Here is a 25,746-nt window from a genome sequence, read left to right on the forward strand (position 1 = left end):
TGAAGCATTGATTTTCATTGAAACCTTAAATAATGATACAAATGTGAAGCAACGCCACACAAGATTCATGACCCGTCCCGTCCCGTTCCACACTCAAAGCGCTGGAAGTGACCCGAAAAGGAATATGTCACAACACAATTATAACCTAATATGATAACTAACTACCTGAACCTGACTCGGACCTATTAATGCCCCAAACCGTTATTGTTTTGACCTAATAATTATCCGACACACGGATGAATAGAACTTGAAAGCACATGTCACAAACCTGCCATATACCCGATTCGACACCATATGGCCATTAAAAATGACATGCACCAAAGTTAACTGTGTCGTACCCGACTGAATGTGAAAGAAGAAACAAACCGAGGTAGACCTGACCAAATTACGACCGTCCCGACATGCACTCGACTTGTTGGATTTGATGACCTGACACGACCTGACCAAATATGACCTGAAACTTGAGATAACCCAATCTATACCCGACTCGATTAACTAAATTGACATCTCTAAGTGTACCTAAGATATATTTAAGACGCCACTTTTTTTGAGTAGGATGAATAACCTTTGGACTGTTCTCCTCTCACACGGGACCTGGCCTAAAGGCCCAAGTACTTGGAAGGAAGGGGAATTGTAAGAGAAATCCTCCTTCAAGTACCCCTAACTCGGTGGTATTCATACCCCTGACCTAAAGGCCGGTAATGAAGTAGGATTCACACTAAATTAGCTAACCGAAGCTTGGTTTTAAGATTGTAAATGTGATATATGCACAAAATATGACTTAGTAAGTAGTATACAAAGTGTGCTATGTGTGCACTTTTAAGCAGGGTTGGCAATTCCTAACACACCTGATGACACGATATGAACTCGACCTGAAATTAATGAGAAAAACACGAACCCGGCACAAACACGTATGACATGAAGTCAACTCGATTAGTTACCTGTATCATATTATGCAACTATTCTACTTTTTATATCAATTTTGATACATTTGGGGGACCAACCCGAAATTGACACGAAACCAAACATAAACACAACCCACTAACACGAAATGCGAGCCTCACTTTCAATTATATATGTGTTGTGGACCCGCGCTGCAATGTTTTTAAGGCTTGACCTTCTTTTGCACCAAAAAAAGTTCAATAGACGTACCATACATGCTAGATACAATTTCACAAAAGTTAGATGTAATTTTAATGAAATACGGAATGACTAACTTTTACATTACTATAATTTCCGTTGGGGTCTAAATATAGGTTCAGACTCAATGGTTGACCGTTCAGGCGTTCACCCTTTATCTTGTAAGTTACAACTAAGGCTATGTTCAGTTCACCTTATTTTTGCTTATTTCAGATCTAATCAGATCAGATCAGAAAAAATAAGTTCAGATCAGATCAGTTTAGATTTTGCTTATATTTAAAAATCATTATATCTTTCATAACATATTAGTAAAAATTATAATAATTGAATATTAATAAATTACTCATTGAGACGAATCAAATAAGACCCCACATGACTATATTTTTTCTTATATGTTGAGAAAAATCTAAAAGATAAGATCTTGTAATCAGATAAGTTCAGATCAAATCAGATCAGATTAGAAAAAATAAGTTCAGATCAGATCAGATAAGTTCAGATCAGAAAATTTCAGGTGAACTAAACATAGCCTAAATACCAAAAAAAACTTATTTGGCAAAGTGAGCCGAAAAGGAAGACGGTCGAAAGCCCTTCATGTCCAAATGATCTCTATAGATACTCCACTTAGCACGATTGATTATATCCTCAAATCTCTCATTCACAAAATCCACTTTGCTCGTACTCTTTATTATCCTTTGCTTATTGTCTACCTCGTTTGACTTAAATATATGAGAGGTTATATTTGTCTTGCACATGAGGTGCCATCAAATAAATTTGAACCACATCATATATTCAAACACTACTTTATTTAATCATCATAATAACTACCTCTGTTTCAACCGAAACGATTTCTTAATTCAGAATTCTGAAATTGAATTTTGAGACGACCACAAATCGTAATGCATTAGGGGCTACTACTATAGTAATTATCAAAAGAAAAAAAAAGGGGCTACTACTATAGTGAAAGTAAAAAGAAAAGAGGTTAAGTTTATGATCTACTTCCTCCGTTTCTTAAATATCTTCCTTGTTACTGTTTCTACAGATACCAGATACCAGATACCAAGGAGGATCCTTTGTGTGGGGTATGAGGTGGGTAAAGTAGGAGAGAGAAAGAGGTAAGATAAATAAACAAATAAAAAGGGTTAAAGTAGGAGAGAGAAATGGAGTAAAATTGGATTAATAATGTAATGGTGGACCATATAATAAGGACATGAGAAGGTAAAAAAGGGAAAAAAATGTCCAAATAAGAAATAAAGTAAAAGAGGGAAAATCTTTTGAAAACGCACTTAAACAAAAAGAGGAAAAATCTTTAGGCAACAAGGATAGTTGGCACGAATTTTTCCACTAAAATATGTCAACGGTCAAACCTCAAGTTTTTCGTTGGCGTTTTCCTATCAAGTCTCAGTTACTAAATTTATTGCATGGCACCAAACCTCCGTTCAAGGCTCCAAGCCATCTTTTTCTCTACAAATCTACAATGATAAATGCATTCCCATTTCGAATCATCTTTGATGCTCTCTTTGTTCTTTATCTTACGCCTTTATGTTTTGGTATTTGATACCCCTAAGAGCATAACCAATGATTGCCCTATAATTTGTGATCATTGATGATTTTATTAGTTCCTCACTGTTCCACCTATCTCACAATATTTTCTCTTTCCTCTAATTCCTTCTTTGCTCCTCTTTTTCTTGATCCATCATGAAGAACTGGGCATCAATTTTTTAGCCAAACTTTTTCTCTCTCCTAATATACTAATAATACTTTTATACTCTCTTTTCTCATAACCCACAAGGAGGACAACGGCTGGGAGTACTCTAATTAGTTTATCCATTTCTGATTTCACTAATATTGGCTTATTGCAACATTATTTCTTGGTACATACTTTTTAATAAAAAGTTGTATAAAAAGGAGAGAGATATTAGTAAAATACTCCATCCGTTTCAAAATATAGTTTTTGGCTATATTTTTTTTTCACGGAAATTAAGATAAGTAGAATCTAAGAGGAATAGTAAATTTTTTTGTTTATTTAAATAAATGTTTTTAGGAGAGATAATAGAGAATAATTGGTGAAAGAGCATTAATTATAACACTTGGGTTGAATAAAAAAACAAAAAACTAATTACAAGCGAAAAATGTGAACTTAAATATTGAAACAATAACTATATTTTGGGACACCCAAAATGAAAATAGAAACTATATTTTGAGATGAAGGGAGTAAAAAACTTATAGAAGTCGATCTTATGAATAAGACCGCTATATATATATCGCTGATAGTTAGAGTTTTGTATGATATAGTTATAACAAAGTACTATAGAATAGTCAACATGTAGAAGGAAAGTATGAAATAGTCAAAATTTTAAACTAGTGAATGAAACAATTAAAGTCGTCTCGTGCATGAGACAGTTTTAGAGAATCGATGTTAGTAAATTGTGCTATATCGTGAATTTTTTTGAAGGTTTCAAAGTACAAGTGATTAAATGGCGGGTCAAATAATTTTTTGTGCCCAAAGCCTGTTTTTAATAAAATAAATAATTGGCTTTTAAGGACAAATATAATATGACCGAGCCAAAATTTGAAAATAAATATTTTTAGGTTTCTCAAAAGACGACCTAAACCAAAACATCAAACAGGTTCGAAAATCGGGTCCAACAAATCTCAAGCCAGAGATTTTTCGGGCCAAGCCAGGCCAGACTTACTTTGATCATCTCTTTTTCAAGTATGGAATGGTTTAGACTTAATTTTGGCATCAAATTATTAAAATTTTATCATTGCTTTATCTTTGGTTACAACTTATTATAATAGGTGACTTCAATATACTTCATCTGTACATATTAGTTGCAACACTCTCCTCCTGAGAAAGTAGCAGCGCATACTCGGTATGGGCCAACAGTGTCCATACCGGGGTATGTTAGTAATTTTGCTAGAAAAAGACAAAAAAAGTTGACTTCATGGCAATTTAGACAACTCTGATCATGTAGGAGAGAAATCAAATCAACTACAATGTGAATCAGATCAACTATATTGTGAATCAGATCATGAATTTATGTAAGTAAATCCCGAAAAAACAAAAAACAAAAAAAAATAAAAAAATAAAAAAAAAATAAAAAAAAAGAAAAAGTTGCATTTATTTACAACTTTACCCGGTATTTGTAAATACCGGGTATGCGCGAATCATTTCTCCTCTCCTCCTAGTCTGGATTTTGGAATATGAAAGTTGGTTGGATATTTTTACTTTATTTAGTCATGATTTATCTTTTTTTTTAATCACATAACTCTGGACTTTTTATTTTTTTCACTTTTACACCATCTTTAAAACTTAAGTCTCCGACCATATTTTAATGACTGACATAAAATGAAGGAAGTATATTATTATATTCTGTCCTAACTTGTTCATAACTTATTAAATCATAAGCTCTTTTTTTTGGATAATTACTATAAGCTTTTTTTTCCAATTGAAACAACAGATATGGTCACATACATACACAAATGTCTACATTTACCATGTTGCTAATATAGTATATTATGATAATTAATGTGAAATTTGGTATAAGAGAAACATAAAAGGCTTTGAAAATAGGGCATAATTATTTCAAGAATTTCCAAACATGCATACTTTTTTTTTATCAAATTCGTTTATTTAATATCTTTTCAAAAGAAACCTAAGAAAAAATGGGCTATATAAATTATTTGTTTAAACAATATAGTCGGCTGAGTTAGAATTTTCCAACCCATCTATTAAATAGGCTGATAACACAACTTATAAACCAGAAGTCCTAACATATCGAAAATACTACCAATAGAAAGAGAGAGTGAGTCTAGTATCTTTTTATTTTGAAAAGGGGGAGTAGTATATTTATGTATGAACAATCTTGTATCTCCCCACCTACCAATTTAATCTACTCTTTTTATTGCACCACTATCATATACTAGGCCACTACTGTAAGTGACTAAGACTTTAACAACTTTTTTCCCAAGAATAAATACATAAACGCCATAGTTACTTATAGGTTTCTCAAAAACTCCTCAGAATAATTTGCTTTCATAAATTGAGTAGTGAGAAAATGCATAAAACACAGGAAGAAAAAACAGCTTACCCTGAATTCCCATCAACAAAAAATGATGAAGATATCATGAAAGTACAACAAGTTCATGATTCATCATATGATTACAAAGGCAGGATTCCTCTTCGAGCTTCTACTGGCTCATGGAAAGCCTCTTTCTTCATCATAGGTACGTCCAACTTTAATCACTGCTACTTCTAAAAATTCTTTTTTTTTTATCCATATGGCAGTACAAAGAAGGGAGGGAATTCGAACATATGACCTATCGTTCATAGCACCTCAATCTTAACAATTAATACGCTAAGATATCCTTGATCTAAGAAGTCTCTTTTGTTTTTCATTTTTTGAGTAATTATTGAAACTTAAGTATGGTCCATGACCGTTCAAGTTACAAAGCCCAACTCTTTACCACCCGACCAAGTTTAGCTTGGAAATTATTAACTAATGTACGTGTTATAATTAGTGAAAGAAAGATGAAGAAAATAACAAACAAATTAGTTAATACAAGTTCTTACCCTATGCTAATTGCTAGCTAGGAGCTCAAAACGCCTCATTAAATGCACCACAGTTAATTATATAACCAACTTTTCTTTTGTTACTAGAGATTTTAAGTTTTGGTTGAATAATTTGACATATATTGTTTAATATAATATGCAGCAATTGAGTTTAGTGAGAGATTGAGCTACTTTGGAATAGCAACAAATTTGATAACATACATGACAAAAGTGATGCACCAGGACTTGAAAACAGCAGCCAACAGTGTAAATATATGGACCGGAGTTACCACAGTTATGCCTCTTCTTGGTGGGTTTCTCGCGGATGCTTATACTGGTCGCTACTTCATGATTCTCTTCTCTGCAGTCCTTTATGTCCTGGTAAGTCTCAACGCTCTCTTTAGGCCTGTTTTCTTCAACTTATTTTCAGTTCAGTTGCAATCAGTTCACTTCAATTCAGTTCAATTTAACACTCTCTTTAGTTTTTTAGATAATTTCCTCAATTATATCAAAAAGTAATAATAATAATAACTTTGGATCTAAAGTCGCTATTTGTTTAAATTTGGAAATGGAATTATAATTCGCATATTATTTCTATTGGCTCTGTTTGGCGAAACATTTTAGCTATCTTAAATAAATGAGGTGCTAACATATTTTATGTGCTAAAATGATTAGTAGTGTTTGGGGAGCATCTAAAATAAAATTTCAGGTGGCTAAAATGACTTAAATGATAAGTTTAAAATTTTACCTTTTCACAATTAGGTGACTGAAATTTTGAAAAATCTTTCCAAAATTTTGACAACAATTAATTTTGCTAAAATAATTTATTAACTTAATCAACTAATTTTGCCAAATAGTTAAACTAATCAATTACCTTATCAGTTTCAGCACTTTATCAGTTTCAGCTTTATCTTATCAGTTTCATCACCTTATCAGTTTTAGCTTTATCTTATCAATTTCAGTTTATTTTCAGCTGGTAATGCCAAACAGAGCCATTTATATAAGCCAAGGGAGCTATGTTAATTATATATTTAATTGAATATTTAGATTTTAATTTGTACAATCATATCATTTCCTAATTTAAAGATGGGTCAGAATTTCCGATAATAAACTATATAAGCATTAACAAAAAGTAATTTGACATAATGAGATGGTTACTCAATAAAAAAAATTACAAATTTAATTTGACTACAAAACTTTACATCTAAATGTTTATCGCAATTTCTAAATACTTTATAAATTACAATAGTTTGTATAACAATAATTATAAATCACACTACTATAATTATATTTTGAAGAAATTTATTAAGAATAGATCCAAACAATCGACGCACGCATCGCGTGCATAATAGACTAGTATATGTATATAGATGACGAGGTTGATTTACCATCAATAACTTATTGTGAGATATCGGTGACATATTTCCTCAATTATGTTGGTACTATTAAAGATAACCTAAGATATGGGAAGATAACTAGAACTAGAAGATTACCATCTCTAGGATATTATTTGATTCTCTTAATTGTCTTCCTATATCTTCAATTATCTTTAATAGGTATAGTAATGAATTGTTGTAAGTTTGTATTAATTAAAAATAATTTGAAAAAACATTAGTAGGTTTATTATTGGTGAATTAAGACCATCCAAATCAAGTAGGCTTTTTGTAGAAAAGTAAACGAGATTCCATTAAACGAAAGAAATCATTACGAAAGAAAGAAAGAAAAAAGGTGAAATAGTGTCTTGATGCTCATTGTAAACCTTCAATGAAAGTGACAATCGGGTACTTTAAATCCAATTAAAGGCTATCACAAACCTCCAATATACCATCTTCTTTGAACATACTTCACAAAAATATCATTATCATAGTTTTGGAATTTGTGTAGGTTAGCAAGTTGGAGTATCAAAACTTTTTCTTCAAGGGAATTATTTATTGTTGTCATACTTTTTGCCAAATTCTTCTTTTTTTCCCCCTTTTTTGCACTTCTCTAAAAAGATATGAATAAAGTTGTATGATTGTTGCAAATTTAACTAAATAGAACACATCCCACATGGATTTGAGATGGAATTAACATGTGAGATGTATACAATTTAATTTTTACGTTTGTTAATGGAGACAATAATACTATAAAGTAAACTAGTATAATACGCGTTCAAAAACATATGTATGTTCCCTAAACTTTTTTTCTATATATGTTCAGGGATTAGGACTCTTTACCATGACACAATATATTACAAGCCTCAAGCCTTGCAAAACAACCCCAAATTCATGCGACCATGCTAGCAAGGTCCACGAGGTAGTGTTCTTCGTAGCAGCCTACCTCGTGGCCCTTGCAACGGGGGGTTATAAACCTTGCTTAGAGAGCTTTGGCGCAGACCAATTCGATGATGATCATTCGAAAGAAAGGAAGCAAAAAATGTCATTTTTCAATTGGTGGAACATTGCACTTTGTAGTGGCCTCTTCGTCGGAGTAACTTTGATAGTTTATGTGCAAGACTACGTAAGTTGGGGCATTGGGTTTTTGATATTAACCATAACTATGGGAATTTCTGTCATTGTATTTGTGCTTGGAAGGCCTTTTTACCGTTATAGGAACCCTCATGGAAGCCCCTTAACACCACTCTTACGAGTTTTTGTCGCTGCTGTGGTAAAGAGAAATCTGCCTTGTCCTTCCGATTCCTCTTTGTTGTATGAAGTTCCTAATTCAGCAAAGTTCCAAGGAAGGCTTTTAAGTCACACAAATAGACTCAGGTAAAAATGGAGACAAGATGGTATTTTCTTACTCTAAACATGCAATGCCTCTTTTTTTTTTTTTGTTCTTAATTTGCTGACTGCACTAAATTTAAAATTCTAAATCAGCCTTTACTACTACACTTTGTGATATATATGATTTTTGACATATAACCGCCTACTACCCATCAAAGTCATACTTCCATGCTATTTGTCACCTCTATTTACCGTACACTAGCATATCGCCCATATTTATATTGTATTTTTTTTCTTATTTTTCCATCTACTTCTTCCTCCATAACCACCACCAACCCTGTCCCCCGCCCCTCCCCGACCCTCCGACTTTCTCTCCTCCCACCTTCACGGCCCCTCCTCCCACCACTTTAACACCCACCCCCTCCTCCACTCTCCCCCCACCTCCCCCCCTCTCCCCCTCTCTCACCCTTTTGTCCCCTCGTTCCCTCCTCTCCCACTCCTTCACCCACCTTATCCTCACCCCCACCTGCAGCCCCAACCCCCTACACCCGTAGTTAGGGTTGTGCATAGACCATGACCGGACCGAAAATTTGGACGGAGCAAAGATTCCGGTCCAGTCCTCGATCGATGGAAAACTGTAATTCCTGGTTTTCGATGCAGATCGGTGGACTAGAATTTATGTATTTTTTGTATAAAAAAAACAAGAAAGTTCAAAGTTTAGAAAAAGTTTTAAAAAATTAGAAAGATAAACCTACTCTTTATTGTCTTTAAAATTATTAAAGTTTAATGTATCTCATTTGTAAATATGTTTAAATTTAACAAAAGTGATTTTTTTTATAAAAAAAAATGTTGAATCTGGTCCAACAGGTGCAAAACCTGAAGAGAAAAATTCTGGTCCATTCTGGTGATCGGAATTATTTTTTTAAAAAAAATAACTTTAAAGGTTGAAAAAAATTTAAAACTTAAAAAAGTTAGAAAGTTAAAACCTCATCTTTATTGCTTTTAAGATTATTGATTTTAGAATTATTAATTTTTAATCTATGGAATTTATAAACATGTTTAAGCCTAACCAAAAAAGATTTTTTTGAATACAAAATATAAATTCCGGTCCAACCGTTTTTCTTTTCCGATCCGATCTCGGTCCAAAAAAATTCAAATTCCGATCCACCAGTCCAACTGGTCCTAACCCCTAGCAGGCTAGCACCACCTCCATTATCTTTCAAAAAAAAAAAATTCAGTAAGCGAACAAAATTTTCTCCATGGTAGAACTGAATTTTATTTATTTTCGTTTTTTTGCTATAGTGGAACTGGAAAAAAATGTTTTAGTTTCTGCTACGGTGGACCGGAAAAAAATGATTGGTTCCACCATGGTGGGAACGAGATATTGGTTTGGTTCATACTAACAAAATTCTGAAATTTTTATATTTTTGAATTAAAAGAAGTAAAAAAAAAAAAAAATACGTAGAAAAATATAGGCGGTGTTTGGTAAATATGGATAGTTAAGTCGAACCCAAGTCATACCCATATGTGTTTGCTCCAAATAGGGTGGGTAGGTGCAGAATTACCCACATCATGTCATCCCTACAACTACATTTTAGAAAAGACTGCATCACAACAAATAATTGAGTGTTGGTTTATATAGTAGTATATTTATGTATCATGTATGTACTGCAGATTTTTTGATAAAGCTGCTATAATTGAAGAACATGAAAGTAACGGGGTAGCTTTGAAACAACAAAGTCCATGGAGGCTAGCAACCGTGACACAAGTAGAAGAACTTAAGCTCATTATAACCATGATTCCCATATGGTTAACTTGTTTAGTGTTTGGAATAGGCATTGCTCAAGGCTCCACATTCTTCATCAAACAAGGTAGCGCAATGGATCGAAGAATCTTCAAAAACTTCGAAATCCCAGCTGCTTCTGTGTACACTCTTACAGCCGTAGGAATGATTACCTCAGTAGCATTCTACGACAAGGTCCTCCTTCCATACTTACGACGAAGTACAGGCAACGAGCGAGGCATTAACATACTTACTAGAATAGGTATTGGCATGGTTATCTTGATCATTTCAATGATGATCTCGGCGTTGGTGGAGAGAGCGAGATTAAAGGCCTCATTGCAAGGGAAAATAATACATGTGTTTTGGCTCGCGCCTCAGTTCTTGGTCATTGGTATAGGGGATGGATTTTCCCTAGTAGGAATGCAAGAGTATTTCTATGATCAAGTTCCTGACTCAATGAGGAGTTTAGGGATGGCGTTTTACCTTAGTACTATTGGCGTTGGGAGTTTTCTTAGTACTTTTTTGATCATAATGGTGGACTCTATCACAGGGATGAAAGGTGGGAAGATATGGATAGGCAAAGATTTGAATCATAGTCGTCTTGATTATTTTTACTGGCTTTTGATGATTATTTTTGTGCTCAATATCTTTGTATTTGTGTTTTTGGTCAAGAATTATAAGTACAAAAATGTCCATAGAAGTGTGGCTGTAGGTGACTCTGGTGAGGATGACAAGAAAGTGATAAGTGTTTAAGTACAAATGTTGATATAGCTCAAAAAACTTATTAAGTATATAGTAGTAGTATTAGTATATATACTTTATAGAATAATAATATGCTTTCCCTATATAAGTTTATATTTTTGCCTTGTGTTTTCTTATAAATGTCGTGGTTTATTTACATCTTCGTCCAAAGAGAAGAATTCATGGCTACAAGTTTGATTATCCCTGCTTATAATATGATGCTTCCAATAGTACACACTTGAACTTAAAGTAAATGAATATATATATAGCTTATAATAGAGCAAAATTCATCGATCAAAATAATACTACCTCCGTTTCTTTTTAATAGTTACACTTTCACTTTTGACATCATTTACAAATTTCTCTTTGACTATCATTTGTGATTTATGATTAGAGAAAATATATTCATGTCGGGTCTATTTTGATTTGTCTCGATATATACTTTAGAATGTCGACTTTTTCCCATTAAACCTAGAGATAGCTTTGGCATTGCGCTGGTGGAGATTCACCCCCACTGCATAGTTGGTGGTGTTGGGTAGTGCATCCGAGCTATTATTCAAGATGTTGATGCCCAATTTTACCTTAAATTAATGGAGTATCCTATCATTGCCAAAGCATCCTAAAACGTTAAGAATCTAATCTTTCATAATATTCGCTTGGCAAATCTACTCAAGATTATTAAAGTGGAAGGGCTTTGAAGTTGGGCCGCATAAGTAAAGAGAGAATCCTTGATGATACTGATGAGCGACATTTGTTAAATAGAGAAGATGGAGATATAATGCTCGGAATCTAACTTTTTGAGTTTGTCTTGTAAGAGACCACCTATTTTTAAATTAAAATTACGCAATGGTAAATCCAATATTAAAAAAAAAATTAGTCTGATAGTGAGTAGGTTAATTTTATTTGGTGACTAATTTAATTCATTTAGTGACTAGGTCTACTTTTATATTAAAATTAAACCGTCGTTTTTAATAATTTTCGAACATTTTTATTAACCCTTGATATATTATCTTAAGTTGGGCCACATGTCCAATTGACAATGTTTATCATATGAGGCATTTGATATCTTATTAAATGCCTCATATAATAAACCTTGCCAATTAAGCTCCAAAAGTACACTCATTTGATTGGATCATTGGATGTAGGTTGTGTATAACTTCTTAGAAAATTTCTATGCTAAGGAAAATTTAGTTCAAAGGGATGTCTTAAAAGGTGTTTGGTTAGATATGAGAAATAGAAAATTTCATGAAATGTTCTACATATAGGAGATAGATTAGGTACGTTGAATGTCTAACTCAGCCATTATTTGTGATAAGTGTAACGAACTTTCCATGAAATGTGACTTATCATGATAATATCAACCAAACAATTATTCAATTTTTTTTAGTTTCCTTTAATTTCCACCTTCCATGTATTACGTGTTGAACATGAAGTTAATAGATCAATAATTGACATTTACAATTTACAAGCCAAGACGGGGAGACGTTGAAAAACAAGCGAAAATTCTATGGAATCATAATCTCTTTATTTTCGACATATAATTTAAATCTCGAGATCAGGTGGTTATCAAGTACTTCCTCCGTTTCTAAATAAGTGCAACATTTCTTGTTTGCACGTTTGCCAATGCATTATTTTAACCATTAATATCTTCAATTATCAATAAGTAAAAATTATAAAAAGTTGATATTAAAAAAATTCACATTCAGACGAATCTAACAAGATCCCACATGACTATGTTTTTCCTAAAATGTAAATCACCAAAGCTAATTAAAGTTTAAACTGTGAATAGTAAACACTATGCAAATGTTGCACTTATTTAGAAACGGAGGAAGTATTAAGCATGAAATTATAGTAATATCTTTTTTCCAGAGAGGACAAAAAAAAAAAGCAAAATCTAAAAAAATGACACATAATTTCAGCCACTACTATCAAATAGTCAAAACTCTTACCAAGGATGTCTTGGCCTAGTGGTTAAGATTAAGGTGTTGTGAAGTGACCTAGGGGTGACAATGAGCCTGACAAGCTCGCGAGCAGCTCAAGCTCGCGAGCAGCTCAGGCTCGGCTCGGTCGAAGCTTGGCTTGAGCTCGAGCTCGGCTCGAGACTTAAACGAGTCGAGCCGAGCTAGGAAAAGTTCGGCTCGTAAAGCTCGTGAACAACTCGATTATTATTTTATACTAAAAAAATATTTTATATTAAATAAGATTTTATATTAAAAAATATTTTATATTAAAAAATTGTTTATATATTAAAAAATTATTTATATATATTAAAAATTATATTAAGTATTTCTTTTAAGATATAAACTAAGGTATAGAATAGAAGAAAGATAAAAATGAAAGGTAAAAGAAAACAAATTCTAAACGAGCCTAAACGAGCTCATGAGCCTAAACGAGCCTAAAAGCTCACGATGAGCCGAGTCTAAACGAGCTCACGAGCCGAGCTCGAGCAGCAAATTCTAATCACGAGCTCGAGCCGAGCTCGTCTCCCCCATGCTCGGCGAGCTCACGAGCGGAGTCGAGCCCATGAAAAGTTAAACGAGCTCGGGCTTGGCTCGCTCGATAAGCACCCCTACAAATGTGAACGATAGTCGATAAGGGTCTGTTCTCCCCAGCTTATTTTCTGTTCATTTCAGTTCAGCTCTGGACAATACTTTTAGTCTCACATATCACTATTCATTTCAGTTCAATTCAGTTGTTTTATGCCGAAGAGAACATACCCAAATTTAAGTCACGAGTACAAATTCCTCTTCCCCTTCTTTGCACTTTGTACTGTCTTTGTAGCTCATATGAATAAAAATAAAAAAAGTCAAAACTCACCGTCAAAACAGCGTATATATAATAGTGAAAGTATTGGGTCAGACCGTCTGACCCAATATTCTCGTCAGACGGGCTGAGCCCAGTTTTCTCCTCTCATCCTGCTACTTACTTTTTTTTTGACGGGTGAACCACCCATAACAACAGGATTAGCGCCAAACGATATATGCCCCGGTGGCTCCACTGTCGGACTCTTCCCAGGTGACAACACCAATGCTTTACGAGCAACTCCATCATCTACTGCCTCGACCTGCTGGTGGATCAGCATGGTTGCCCAACCTAAGTCCTTCGTGAGCAGCTCACCAACCTTCGCAGTCGCTATTGCTAGAACAACGGAGTTTGGGAAATAGTCAGGGGATAAAGGTGGGTTTAAACGAGGCCTAATATTTACTGTCAATATAAATTTGGTGTCTTCATCACAGGATAATTTCCGAGCTCGAGTAATGGACCTCCAGATAAGCCCACACAAGGCCTTATAAGAAGATAGTGTTGGTAGCATGTTGTTGGCCCTGGCATTATACACCGTATTATGTTGCGCCGGAGATATTAGAAGGTAATGGGTATGATGAGAAAGTTGATGTTTGGAGTGTTTATGAGTCTCACCCATCATCTTTCTCTCTCTGAGGAATGAAGAAGGAGGAGAAAGTGAGAGAAATCAAAGGTTAGTGTTTTATTTTCTTTTCAGTTGGACTTTGTTTTCTTTCAGTTGGACTTTGTTTTCTTTCAGTTGGACTTTTTTCTTTCAGTTGGACTTTCTTTTCTTTCAGTTAGACTTTCTTTTCTTTCAGTTAGACTTTCTTTTCTTTCAGTTGGACCAACTGAAAGAAATAATGAGCCAACTGAAAGAAATAATGACTAACTGAAACAAAATGAAGACTACCTGAAAAAAAATGTAGACTACCTGAAAAAGAATAAAGACCAAATGAAACCCAAGTAAGTCTAACTAAAGCACAAAAACCCACTGAAAAACAAAGAAGACTAACTGAAAACAAAATGAAGACTACCTGAAAAAAAATTGGAACCACCTGAAAAAAAATGAAGACTACCTGAAAAAAATTGGAACCACCTGAAAGTCGTCCGACCAAGATTATGGTCGGACGAGTCCGACCCAATACGTTCTCTATATAATAATATGGCGCATTTATCATGTAGATTTATCTAATTTTAGCCAGATTATATGCTGATTTCTCGATCTAACTTCAAATCAAAACGTCACTAAATTGAGTATATAAGTGCTGTATGTGGTGCTCGTGATATCAGAAAACTTTGGTTTTATGTTCGGGTGGAAATCATCATTGCTTGACCAAGCAACCTAGCTTAGCCTATCTTACAAGTAATTGCACCTTAATTAACCTCCATGTCAAACAAAACGTAATAATATCAACTTTGTTACTCTAATTATACCTGAAATATCACTAATTATTTCCATGTCGTACCATATGTACGTCCGAGAAATACAAAAGTTGTTGGATCATGATTCATGAATGATGCTCGTCAATTATATTTTTTTTTTCTTATATAGAACTAACATATAGGTACAAACCATCATTGTCACATAAGGGTTAGATGTATAGCAGCGAATTCGATTTATATAGTTTTCCATGCCACTTTTATCATTTCAAACCACCACTTAATTCTACATTTTTTGCATTAAAGATGGATAAGAGAGAAATTCATGAGTCAAAGAGAGAAATTAGAGCTAACCCTGAAATCTCGTCAATAAATGATGATGAAGAAGATATCATGAATTTACAAGTTCATGACTCATCATTCGATTACAAAGGAAAGCTTTCTCTTCGAACTTCTTCTGGCTCATGGAAAGCCTCCTCCTTTATCATAGGTAAGATTCATTAATAACACGTAAACTACAGTCTATAGCAAAGTGTATGCTTAGATCAACTCGCGCTAAATTAAAGATCTCGGGTTCGAGTCTTAGCTAGGATCAGAACGCAATAGCATTTTTTTAAAGAAATGCTTAACCTAGCTCAAATGAAGATGAGTTGGAATCTAGTAAAACTCTTGGATTATTATATGGTTTTGCGTCGGACTAAAGTAGCAATTAAGAATGCATTAAGTAAGAAATTTATAATAGTATCAATTATGAATAATCCAAATTACCAAGGATTAGTGGCTTAGTGGTTAAGACTGAGGTGTTGTGAACAATAGGTCACAGGTTCGAATCCCCCCTCCCTTTCTTTGTATTTTGTACAACCTAATTGTCATTTCACACTATCCGAATTCCGAACCTCTCAAGACTAGAATAACATGAATTTACAAAAATTATTGTTCAAGTGAATTGTGCTATTTTAAAACCGATAAAGTGTAGCCCATCTATATATATATATAAAACAAGGTTCATTTTGCCTATGTGTCGTTTACCTATTCATTTGTCCACATGTTAATCCCATAATAATCCTGTAGACACAATCGTGCCACGTGTATTGCAATGTTATAATCTTTCTGATGTGCTGACACAAAGATTCCTTTTTAATCGTGTGCCTCAATGTTTACTCGGCTGAAATCAAGGTTCAAATAAAAAACTTCCATAATTCAATTACAATCAACTAAATTTGTTAAGTTATAAAACATTGCTTGATTTATGAATGACGGTTTGAAATTGCCATTATAATTTCTATGAATTCAAACTTCGAAAGTCATGGCAAAATTACAATCCAAAATTAAAAATTTGACAGTACCCTATTACATTTGTCACCTGTAATGCTATACATAGTCCACAAATGCACAAACAACTTCTAATGACCCATGAATCCATTCAAAATTTTCGCCATTGCTCCATGCATTTGGAGCAAAGGAAGCAAAAAAAAGAAAAACCCAAGTGCTAAAAACACAGCAATAGCTACAACCTGCAACGAAATTCAACCAACATTTAGGAGAGAGAAAAATTTCACCTAAAAATTAATAGGAAAAATGAAGAGAGAGAATGGTACTTGAAGTGGGTGATATGAAAGTTGTCATATATGCTTTCTCATTTTCTCTCACTGCTCAACTCAACTCAACTCTTAGCTTACAAAAATGGATCAAAGATTAATACTTTAAGCAGAAAAATCAAGGTTTTAAAAACAAATTGACGATTTAATTTGAATAGAATCATCCGCTCTACTTTCCCCTAATTTTCCAGGAAGGATGGGTTTAGATCGGTGTTTTACAGTATGAGAATTCGGAGAGAGAAAAGATCAAACTCCCCATTTCCCCCCTTCTTTTTTGTTGGATTTCGTATAGATCAGGATAATCGAATAACTGAGACCAGGCAAGAAGATCACTAAAGAGACAAAGGTTCGGTTGGTTTGGTTTTACCCATTCTTTTAGTACTTTAATCTGGAAATGAAGCTAATAATGCTATATTATTACTTTATGCTAACAGTGTCATGAGCTACCAAATGAAAAATTACAATGGTGCATTTAAATTACAATGGTGCATTTAAAACGCTAACAAAAAGAAAAGAAAGTCATTGTCTGCAATAGTTTCTCAATAAAATTCAAGGATTTCCTCCAAGTTAGTAATAACACATACTTAGGGCATGTTCTCTTCGGCATAAAACAACTGAACTGAACTGAACTGAACTTATTGGAGCTGAACTGAACTGAACTGAACTTATCAGAGCTGAACTGAACTGAACTAAACTGAATTGAATTAAATTGAATTGAAATAAATTGAATGTAATAAATATATAAATAATATTTTAAACAAGAATAATATGAATATTAAATAATAATTATAAAGATAAGTAATAATAATGAATAATAATAATAATAATAATAATAATAATAATAATAGTATTTTGGATATTTTTAAATGATAGTTATAAATAAATAATATTAATAATCATAAATTAATAATAATAATAATTAATGATAATAATGATAATTAATAATAATTATTTTATATTATTTTTATTAATATATTAATACTTGATGATGATATATAATAAAAATAATATCTAAGAAGTAAATTAATATTACTATTTTAATAATTAGATTTAATACTATAAAAATATTTAGTAATAAAAATAATGATTGGGTTGGACCGCAAAAATTACATCATAAACCGTCTTGACGCGATTTGATTGGTTTATGGGCTAAAAAAAGTGGGTTTATTTGTGCTTTGACCTAAATCATGTTCCTCCTAATAATAATAGTAATAATAATGAGTAAAGCTACAATAAACAAAATAATATATAGAAACAACAACAACAACAATAATAATAATAATAATAATAATAATAATAATAATAATAATACTTAATAGTAATGATATATATTTAAATAATAATAATAATAATAATCATGATAATAATGATAATAATAATAATAATAATAATAATATAATAATAATAAATAATAATAATAATAAGAGTAATTAGTAAAATAAATTATACCAACATAATAATAAAATCTAACAAAATAATTATAAAAGAATGGAGCTGAACTGAACTGAACTGAACTTATTGGAGCTTAACTGAACTGAACTTATTGGAGCTGAACTGAACTGAACTGAACTGAAAATAAGCTGGGGAGAATAGGCCCTTATACTTAAGTTAGATATTAGGGGATGGGGAATAAGTTTTGTTTGTTGAAAGTTAGACAACAATTATTGCTAATTCGTGGCCATCAACCTCCAAGATGAAATTAGGATTCTTATTGTATATAATTATACATTGTTATTTGGAGGATCGGGTCAGGGTTGGTGCAGGTAGCGAGTTGGGTCATTAAGGGTCAATTCATAAGGGGTCGCTGGTAGGTCGGTCGAAATGTGGATCGTGGGTCGATTACGGGCCGATAATAGTCGGGTAAGAAAAATAATGAACGGAGAGAGACAAAAGTGAGTGTAATTGGACAGGAATTCATACATGTAATTTTTTTTCAATATCTAATTTATTTTTCAAAATCTTTGGGATATTTTGTCGGTCCTATAACGACCATGTCCAACAATGATCATGTCTAATAAAAACCTTTAAATTTGACCCTAACCATGTAGTCATTGGACTACCCTGTCCAATAATCAGGTCTATATATGATATACTCTGATCATGTTATATAATAAGTTAGGGACTTTTATTTTTAGAGGATAAGTTATTGACTTAGGGCGTGTTCGGCACAAGCTTTTTAAGTAGCTTTTACTCATCATTCACACTATATATCAATCAAGCATATATCCAATCAATCAAGCATCTTAAGCATTGTGAATTTTCGCCACAAATAAGACAAGTTAGTGTATCTTATGAATTCCTTTAGAAGCAATCACCTGATTTCATTTATTTGATTGTTTTGTTTGATATATTTACAATTAATTCTCAAATATATAGTTTCAAGAAACTATAGTTATGTTAAATTATTTTCTTTATTGTGTCTTGGATTGTGAATGTTTTAGAGTTATAAATTGTGCCTTGGCGTGTTGTTTGTAAGGGTATTGGGATAAAGATTATAGAGAAGTAAATTAGTAATTGTATTACACCCAATCTTTTATTTTTACGCACCCTTGGAGTCTTCCTACAACACGAAATTAATTAGTACCTAGCTATGACTTATACTCCATCCGTTGTTATATGATCTTCTTGATACTTTAATTTGACTTTTTTTTTAAATGATGGAAAACGTAATCACTCTTTACTTTGATTAAATTATATGTAGTACATAGGCTTAATTATAATATTTCGGTAAATATTTATGAACTTTACAACATATTTTTTGGGGAAACTATCATAAAATCTTAAATTTATCATTTCCATGAAATTTGCAGGGTCAAAAACCTATACTAAAATTTTCCGATCAAATTTATTATCAGCATATATTATGTCCACCCACAATGAGAACTATGGTATTAGTGGGACTATACTTTTTTTTCGTATGTGAAGAAATTGATATAGACATTTAAATTGACTATAAGGAATAATGGCATAAAACTTGCGTGCATTTAAAGGATCTATGAGACAAGTATTACCGCTAAAAAATTAGTTAAAGTTAAATAATGACCCTAAGTAGGTCCATTTTTTTAGGGTCCGTTCTAAGAAAATAAGAACAATCCTACTACTAATTATAGATAATTCATAAGTCATAATCTTACTGCACAAGGGTCGTAAGCCAGTTTTAAACTATTCTCATTACAAGTTTCTAAAATTTGTAATCACAAGGCCATAGTAAATATTTCAACCTAAAATTCCGAGATACACCTCATTCACGAGTATCTTAGAATGTAAATATAGAAGTTTGAAATTGGTCTACAATACAATTCTAAAAATCGAAAAGAATATGGAAAAGAACAGGTCATATGGTGATTAAGAAATAAAAGGCAAATCAAGACAAAAACATGCTATATTTAAATTAATTTTTCACTTTAGAGATAACCTCCATTGTGATGAAAATCATGCTATATAAAACTTTGAGATTGTTCTTCAATACAATTTGGATTATGAAAACTTGAATCAATCAGCTACTATTCAAATCATGATTTTAGGAGAAACATCCTAAAATTTTAAATTTATAAACAAAGTATTCCCCTGCATTTTAATGTGTTTTTTTTTTTCATTTATGTATTTATAATTGATATATCAAGATTACAAGATTTTTAAAGTTTAAAAATGTTGTATTAAAGGATTTTTATATATATTAAATATAATTTTACATTTTGTATTCTTTTAATCTTAAATAAATGGATTCTAATGATTACTTATTCAATATATTTCGAATATACACAACTACATAATATACAAAACAATTGTTGCATATTATACACGGCTCCAAATCATTTCTACATAAAACCTCCCGTGCATTTTTGCACGGGTGGAAAGCTAGTATTTAGATAAAACTTTCAGTCGACCTACTTGCCCAAATATTGGACAAATGATTCGGGCATTACTATAAATCCTTAAAAACATGTAACTAATATAAAATAAGTTCAATTAAGCCCATCAGCACTACAAAAATAAGAACATTATAAGTTTGAGAACAAATTTTTGAACTGTTGATAAAATAACTTTTTTTGGTTTCCTGATTAAAAGTGAAATCTTTTACTTTATATATCTATCAAATGATGGCAACATATTTTTTATTTGTTGATATAGGAAACTATTAGTCTTACTATTTTTTTGCTAAATATATCATCATTATAGTTTTTATTGTTGTTATTTAGCACAAATTAAGTCAACACAAATTTGATTTGCTGGCATTGGAAAAACAAGGCATATTATTATTTGTTGTTAGATGACATCATATTTTTGTTTTATTGCTAATTAGAAACAAAATGATTATGCCAACATACAATATGATTTGTTGCCATTGGATACAAATTATTATTATTATTATTATTATTATTATTATTATTATTATTATTATTATTATTATTATTATTATTATTATTATTATTATTATTATTATTATTATTATTATTATTATTATTATTACTATTGTTATTATTATTATTATTATTGTTATTGTTATTATTATTGTTATTATTATTTGTGGCTAAAATGCATGAGATTATTCGAGGGCCGTCCCACGTCAGAGAAATAGAAGGATAAAGTACTACCTAATAAATTAGAGGAATTTCTCATAATATTATTGATTAGTTTTAGTAAGAAGCTAAGCCTCCTTTGTGCTCGTAAGTGGACCAAACTCTTATTTTCTTGTGAATCAATTTTTCCCAAAGCTTTTACATGTTAACAAAGAAAATAGAGCATTTTGCTAAATGACAACGAAAACAAAAACGGTTGATTCACCAAATTTGTGATAACGGAAACGGCTCGACTCATAATCACCTCTATTATATTTATATCCTCTCTTTTTACTACTTATATGCTAAAGTAATATACTAATATTTATTAAAAAAAAAGCTCCTAACTAAATTATAATTGTAATATGCAAAAACGCATATCCTAGTGGCTCATTAATTAGCAATTGCCTTTGAAAATCAAATGATAGAATTACCTTTGAACTTTAAAAAATATATACCCCTATTTTTTATACAATCTTAAATTTTCCATTGCACAATTTTTGTACACTTACATGCGATTTTACTTTTTGGTTGATTATAATGCGTTTTAAAACTTTTAATTAACATGTGGGGACCACAATAATAATACAGATCAATATTAATATTTGATCTCAATATTAAAACATCTGGATTTTGATTATGATATACATGTAGCAATTGAGTTCAGTGAAAGGCTAACTTACTTCGGGATAGCAACAAATATGATAACATATATGACTAAAGTGATGCACCAAGACTTGGAAACAGCAGCCAACAATGTGAATATATGGGCTGGAGTCACCACTATAATGCCTCTATTTGGTGGATTTCTTGCTGATGCTTATATTGGTTGCTACTCTATGATTCTCTTCTCTTCCGTCCTCTATGTCTTGGTAAGTTAAACCACGCACTCTTCAAAAAGATTTTCGAGGGAGGATATGCATGCCACCTCCTTTTATTTTAAGTGCATAAGACGTCCGAGATCGCTTGATGTATACTACCTCCGTATTTTTTTAGTTGTACCATTTGGTTATGTGGCACTATTTATCAACCAACTTTGTTAAGCTATCTCGCATTATTATATAATATGTTATTATGTAATCAGATCCCTTTATATTATAAGTAGAATTCTATTTTGGAAATTTTTATTTTCCGTGATCAACCCAATAACTTGTTCACAGTTAACATGAGAGAAAATAATGCTTTTAAAATCAACAAAGTCTCATTTTATAATTCCTATGTTAAACCAAACGACTATTTACAAAATATATTTAAACATTACTCCTGGCAATGAGTTTATTCATCATACTCTCGAATGTACCATGTGCATCAGTGCATGGTATGTCCAAGACTAATTTCTGCTCATTTGGAACTCTCCTTTTTAGAATATTTTGCTCATTTGAATGATTTTAAATAAGCAATGATAAAAAAAAAATCGAATGTACCATGCTCACGATACACCTGTGACGAGTTGTTATTTAAAAATATGACATATGAATATTCTAAATTTCTTCTCTTATACACAGAGTTTAGGTGTTTTCACCATGTCACAATACATTCCAAGCCTTAGACCTTGCAATACAACCTTAAATTCATGCGAGCAAGTTAGCAAGGTCCATGAGTTGGTGTTCTTCATAGCAGCCTACCTCATGGCCCTAGCAACAGGGGGTTACAAGCCATGCTTAGAAAGCTTCGGCGCCGACCAATTCGATGACTCTCATTCTGAAGAAAGGAAGGAAAAGATGTCATTCTTCAACTACTGGAGCATCGCCCTTTGTACCGGCCTCTTCTTAGGGGTTACTTTGATCGTGTATGTGCAGGACTACGTAAGTTGGGGCCTCGGATTTCTGATTTTAACCATAACTATGGTGGTTAGTGTCTTTGTATTCATTCTTGGAAGGCCCTTTTATCGTTACAAGGTCGCTCTTGGAAGCCCCTTGACGCCATTGTTGCATGTCTTGGTCGCTGCTGTGGCTAAGAGGAAGCTACATTGTCCTGCGCCCTCGCTCTTATATGAGGCTCCTAATACAGGCAAGCTCCAAAGACGACGTTTGGGTCATACTAATAGGCTAAGGTAAATGTGCATACATAGGGTTTATGTGAATTGCTCCATATGGAAGAAAATGTAGGTACATAGATACTAGAGAGAAAGTTCATATGTGAGGGAATAATGAAAAAACAGTCAAAAGATAGTGTGAATAGGGTAAAAAAAGTGTGTCAAATAGTTTGAAACAGAGGATATATATTTGAGAAAGAGGTGATAGCTCACTGGTATCATCCCAAAATTTAGGGTTCGTTTGGTTGATGTTGGTAAGTATTACTAGTGGAAAAATAAAGAAGGGATGCGGTTAAAACGACCCTAAGGGATGCATTTTTAGCCAGCATCCCTTTCCATAGCAGCCCTTCAATATAAAGGAAGGGTTGCGGTTGAATTTGCATTGCCCATGAAATTTCATTTCCTAGGAAGTACATTTTTTTGTTTGGTTGAACATGGAAGATTCTATTTTCCATGGGAATTTTCACTTACCTAGGGGGCCTAGGTAAGTTATTTCCTCCATTTTGTAGGAAATAGAATTTCCTAGGAAGTTCTACTTCCTATATTTTTGCCAACCAAATAACAACACATATACCTACTTTATAGGAATTATAATTTCCCATGTATTTGAAGGTTATCCAAACAAGCTCTTAAGGTTTCGCTTAAGGGTTTGAATCTTCATCTCAACAATAAGTTGTCAAATCGTTTCTTGTGATGATAGTGAGCCTTTAGGCCTATTATCATCTGGTTGTTAATCTTTGTACTCAGGCTCTAACCTGGTCTGCCCTACAGACTAGTAGCCTAGCTAAAGAAACATATTTAAAGGTTTATTGAACTATATGCTTGCACATATGTGTTGCAGATTTCTTGACAAAGCTGCTATAATCGAAAAATATGAGAGTAATAATGGAGCATATAGAAAGGAACAAAGTCCATGGAGGCTAGCAACTGTGACACAAGTGGAGGAATTGAAGCTCATAATAACCATGGCTCCTATATGGCTAACTTCCTTGATATTTGGCATAGGCATTGCTCAAGGCCATACATTCTTCATCAAGCAAGGGAGTGCTATGAACAGGAAAGTCTGGAACCACTTTGAAATCCCAGCAGCTTCTATGGCCGCCTTAACGGCCCTGGGGATGATTGCTACAATCGCCTTCTACGACAAAGTCCTCCTCCCGTACTTAAGGAGAGCCACAGGCAAAGACAGAGGTATAAGCATCCTTAAAAGAATAGGCATTGGTATGGTCATTTTAATCATATCAATATTGATCTCAGCTTTAGTAGAGAGGAAAAGGTTAAAAGCTTCATTAAAAGGGAAGAAAATGAATGTGTTTTGGTTAGCACCTCAATACTTAATCCTTGGTATTGGAGATGGGTTTTCCCTTGTTGGATTGCAGGAATATTTTTATGACCAAGTTCCTGATACAATGAGAAGTTTAGGGATGGCGTTTTTCCTTAGTGTTATTGGTGTTGGTAGCTTCCTTACTAGCTTTTTAATTACTATTGTGAATTATGTGACAACGATGAATGGGGGAAAGAAATGGATTGGTAAGGATTTGAACCATAGTCGTCTTGAGTATTTTTATTGGTTATTAACAGTCATTTTTGTATTGGATTTGTGTGCTTTTGTGTTGTTGGCGAAGAATTATAAGTACAAAAATGTTCAAAGAACTGTAGTTGAAGATAATTCTTGTGACATTGAGAAGAAATTGGAGTTGGCTTGTCATTGAAATGTTTGGTCACAAATCTGTAATCTTTACGTAGTGTATCTTCTGTGTTATGTGTTGTAAGCTCGAATAATAGTGGGACATTTTTTTTTTTGGGCTCAATAAGTAAAAGTATCATTTTACACCAAAAAAAAATCTCATACTACTATACTATACCAATGACTAGCTTCTGTATAGAATTAACTATACTATCTACATTAGTAACTTTTTGATTCCACAATACATCATTCCTAACATGCATATCTGGTAGATCATTGTTGCTACTACAGGCTACAGCAAGCACAACATTCTTCTGTAACTTTGTGAAAGAACTACATTGAATCCATCTAATAAGACTGGAAACAGTAGTCATACCTGCAGCTCTCAGCTACTTAGCTTCATCCATCTTTTAATTTTTTCCAGCACCATCTTACTGTATCTACAAGAGAAGAACAGATGATCTTGTGACTCATTTTCCATCCCGCGAATTGAGCATGAATCAGCACTAACACCAATTCGGAACATTTTCTCTGTCGTCTGCATTCTTTGCTTCATTGTTAGCGACATAAAAAATTTGTGCCTTGGAGTTGCAACTCTATTCCAGACCACCTTGTCCCATCCAACCCTCTCAAACATCCCCACGAAGAGCATCTGTTAAGAGTAAAAGTCCACATGTGAGTTAGGAATATGTCCCACATTGAAGAATGAAAGAGAGAATGACTAACATATAAATTGGTGGGTTACTCTACCTATCACCAATTGGTTTTAGGATGGAACCCTG

At 32.8% G+C, this 25,746-nt stretch overlaps 2 protein-coding genes and 1 long non-coding RNA gene across 3 annotated transcripts; 2 read left to right on the top strand and 1 right to left on the bottom strand.

Moving 5' to 3' along the window:
* The first annotated feature begins 4,906 nt into the window (after positions 1-4,906).
* On the top strand, positions 4,907-11,046 carry LOC104904909 (protein NRT1/ PTR FAMILY 5.6). Its single transcript, XM_010693332.4, has 4 exons — positions 4,907-5,367; positions 5,856-6,073; positions 7,892-8,442; positions 10,072-11,046. Exons 1-4 carry the CDS (start codon positions 5,199-5,201, stop codon positions 10,931-10,933), a joined length of 1,800 nt encoding a protein of 599 aa, XP_010691634.2. The 5' UTR covers positions 4,907-5,198; the 3' UTR covers positions 10,934-11,046.
* A 5,285-nt stretch (positions 11,047-16,331) lies between these two features.
* On the bottom strand, positions 16,332-19,553 carry LOC125495050 (uncharacterized). The gene is made up of 2 exons (XR_007271665.2): positions 16,684-19,553; positions 16,332-16,599 (listed from the first exon to the last, which is right to left on the bottom strand). It is a non-coding gene; the product is annotated as an uncharacterized LOC125495050 (long non-coding RNA).
* A 2,402-nt stretch (positions 19,554-21,955) lies between these two features.
* On the top strand, positions 21,956-25,078 carry LOC104885144 (protein NRT1/ PTR FAMILY 5.7). Its single transcript, XM_010669854.3, has 3 exons — positions 21,956-22,114; positions 22,748-23,295; positions 24,119-25,078. Exons 1-3 carry the CDS (start codon positions 21,956-21,958, stop codon positions 24,987-24,989), a joined length of 1,578 nt encoding a protein of 525 aa, XP_010668156.2. The 3' UTR covers positions 24,990-25,078.
* Positions 25,079-25,746: the final 668 nt, after the last annotated feature.

This window comes from Beta vulgaris, chromosome 2, assembly GCF_026745355.1.
Source record: "Beta vulgaris subsp. vulgaris cultivar EL10 chromosome 2, EL10.2, whole genome shotgun sequence".
Lineage (NCBI taxonomy): Eukaryota > Viridiplantae > Streptophyta > Magnoliopsida > Caryophyllales > Amaranthaceae > Beta > Beta vulgaris.

Coding starts and splice junctions, on each gene's coding strand:
- LOC104885144 (XM_010669854.3), top strand. CDS start 21,956: ATGACTAAAGTGATGCACCAAGACTTGGAAACAGCAGCCAACAATGTG. Junction 22,115..22,747: donor CTTCCGTCCTCTATGTCTTG/GTAAGTTAAACC, acceptor TCTTATACACAG/AGTTTAGGTGTTTTCACCAT. Junction 23,296..24,118: donor GGTCATACTAATAGGCTAAG/GTAAATGTGCAT, acceptor TATGTGTTGCAG/ATTTCTTGACAAAGCTGCTA.
- LOC104904909 (XM_010693332.4), top strand. CDS start 5,199: ATGCATAAAACACAGGAAGAAAAAACAGCTTACCCTGAATTCCCATCA. Junction 5,368..5,855: donor AGCCTCTTTCTTCATCATAG/GTACGTCCAACT, acceptor TATAATATGCAG/CAATTGAGTTTAGTGAGAGA. Junction 8,443..10,071: donor AGTCACACAAATAGACTCAG/GTAAAAATGGAG, acceptor TATGTACTGCAG/ATTTTTTGATAAAGCTGCTA.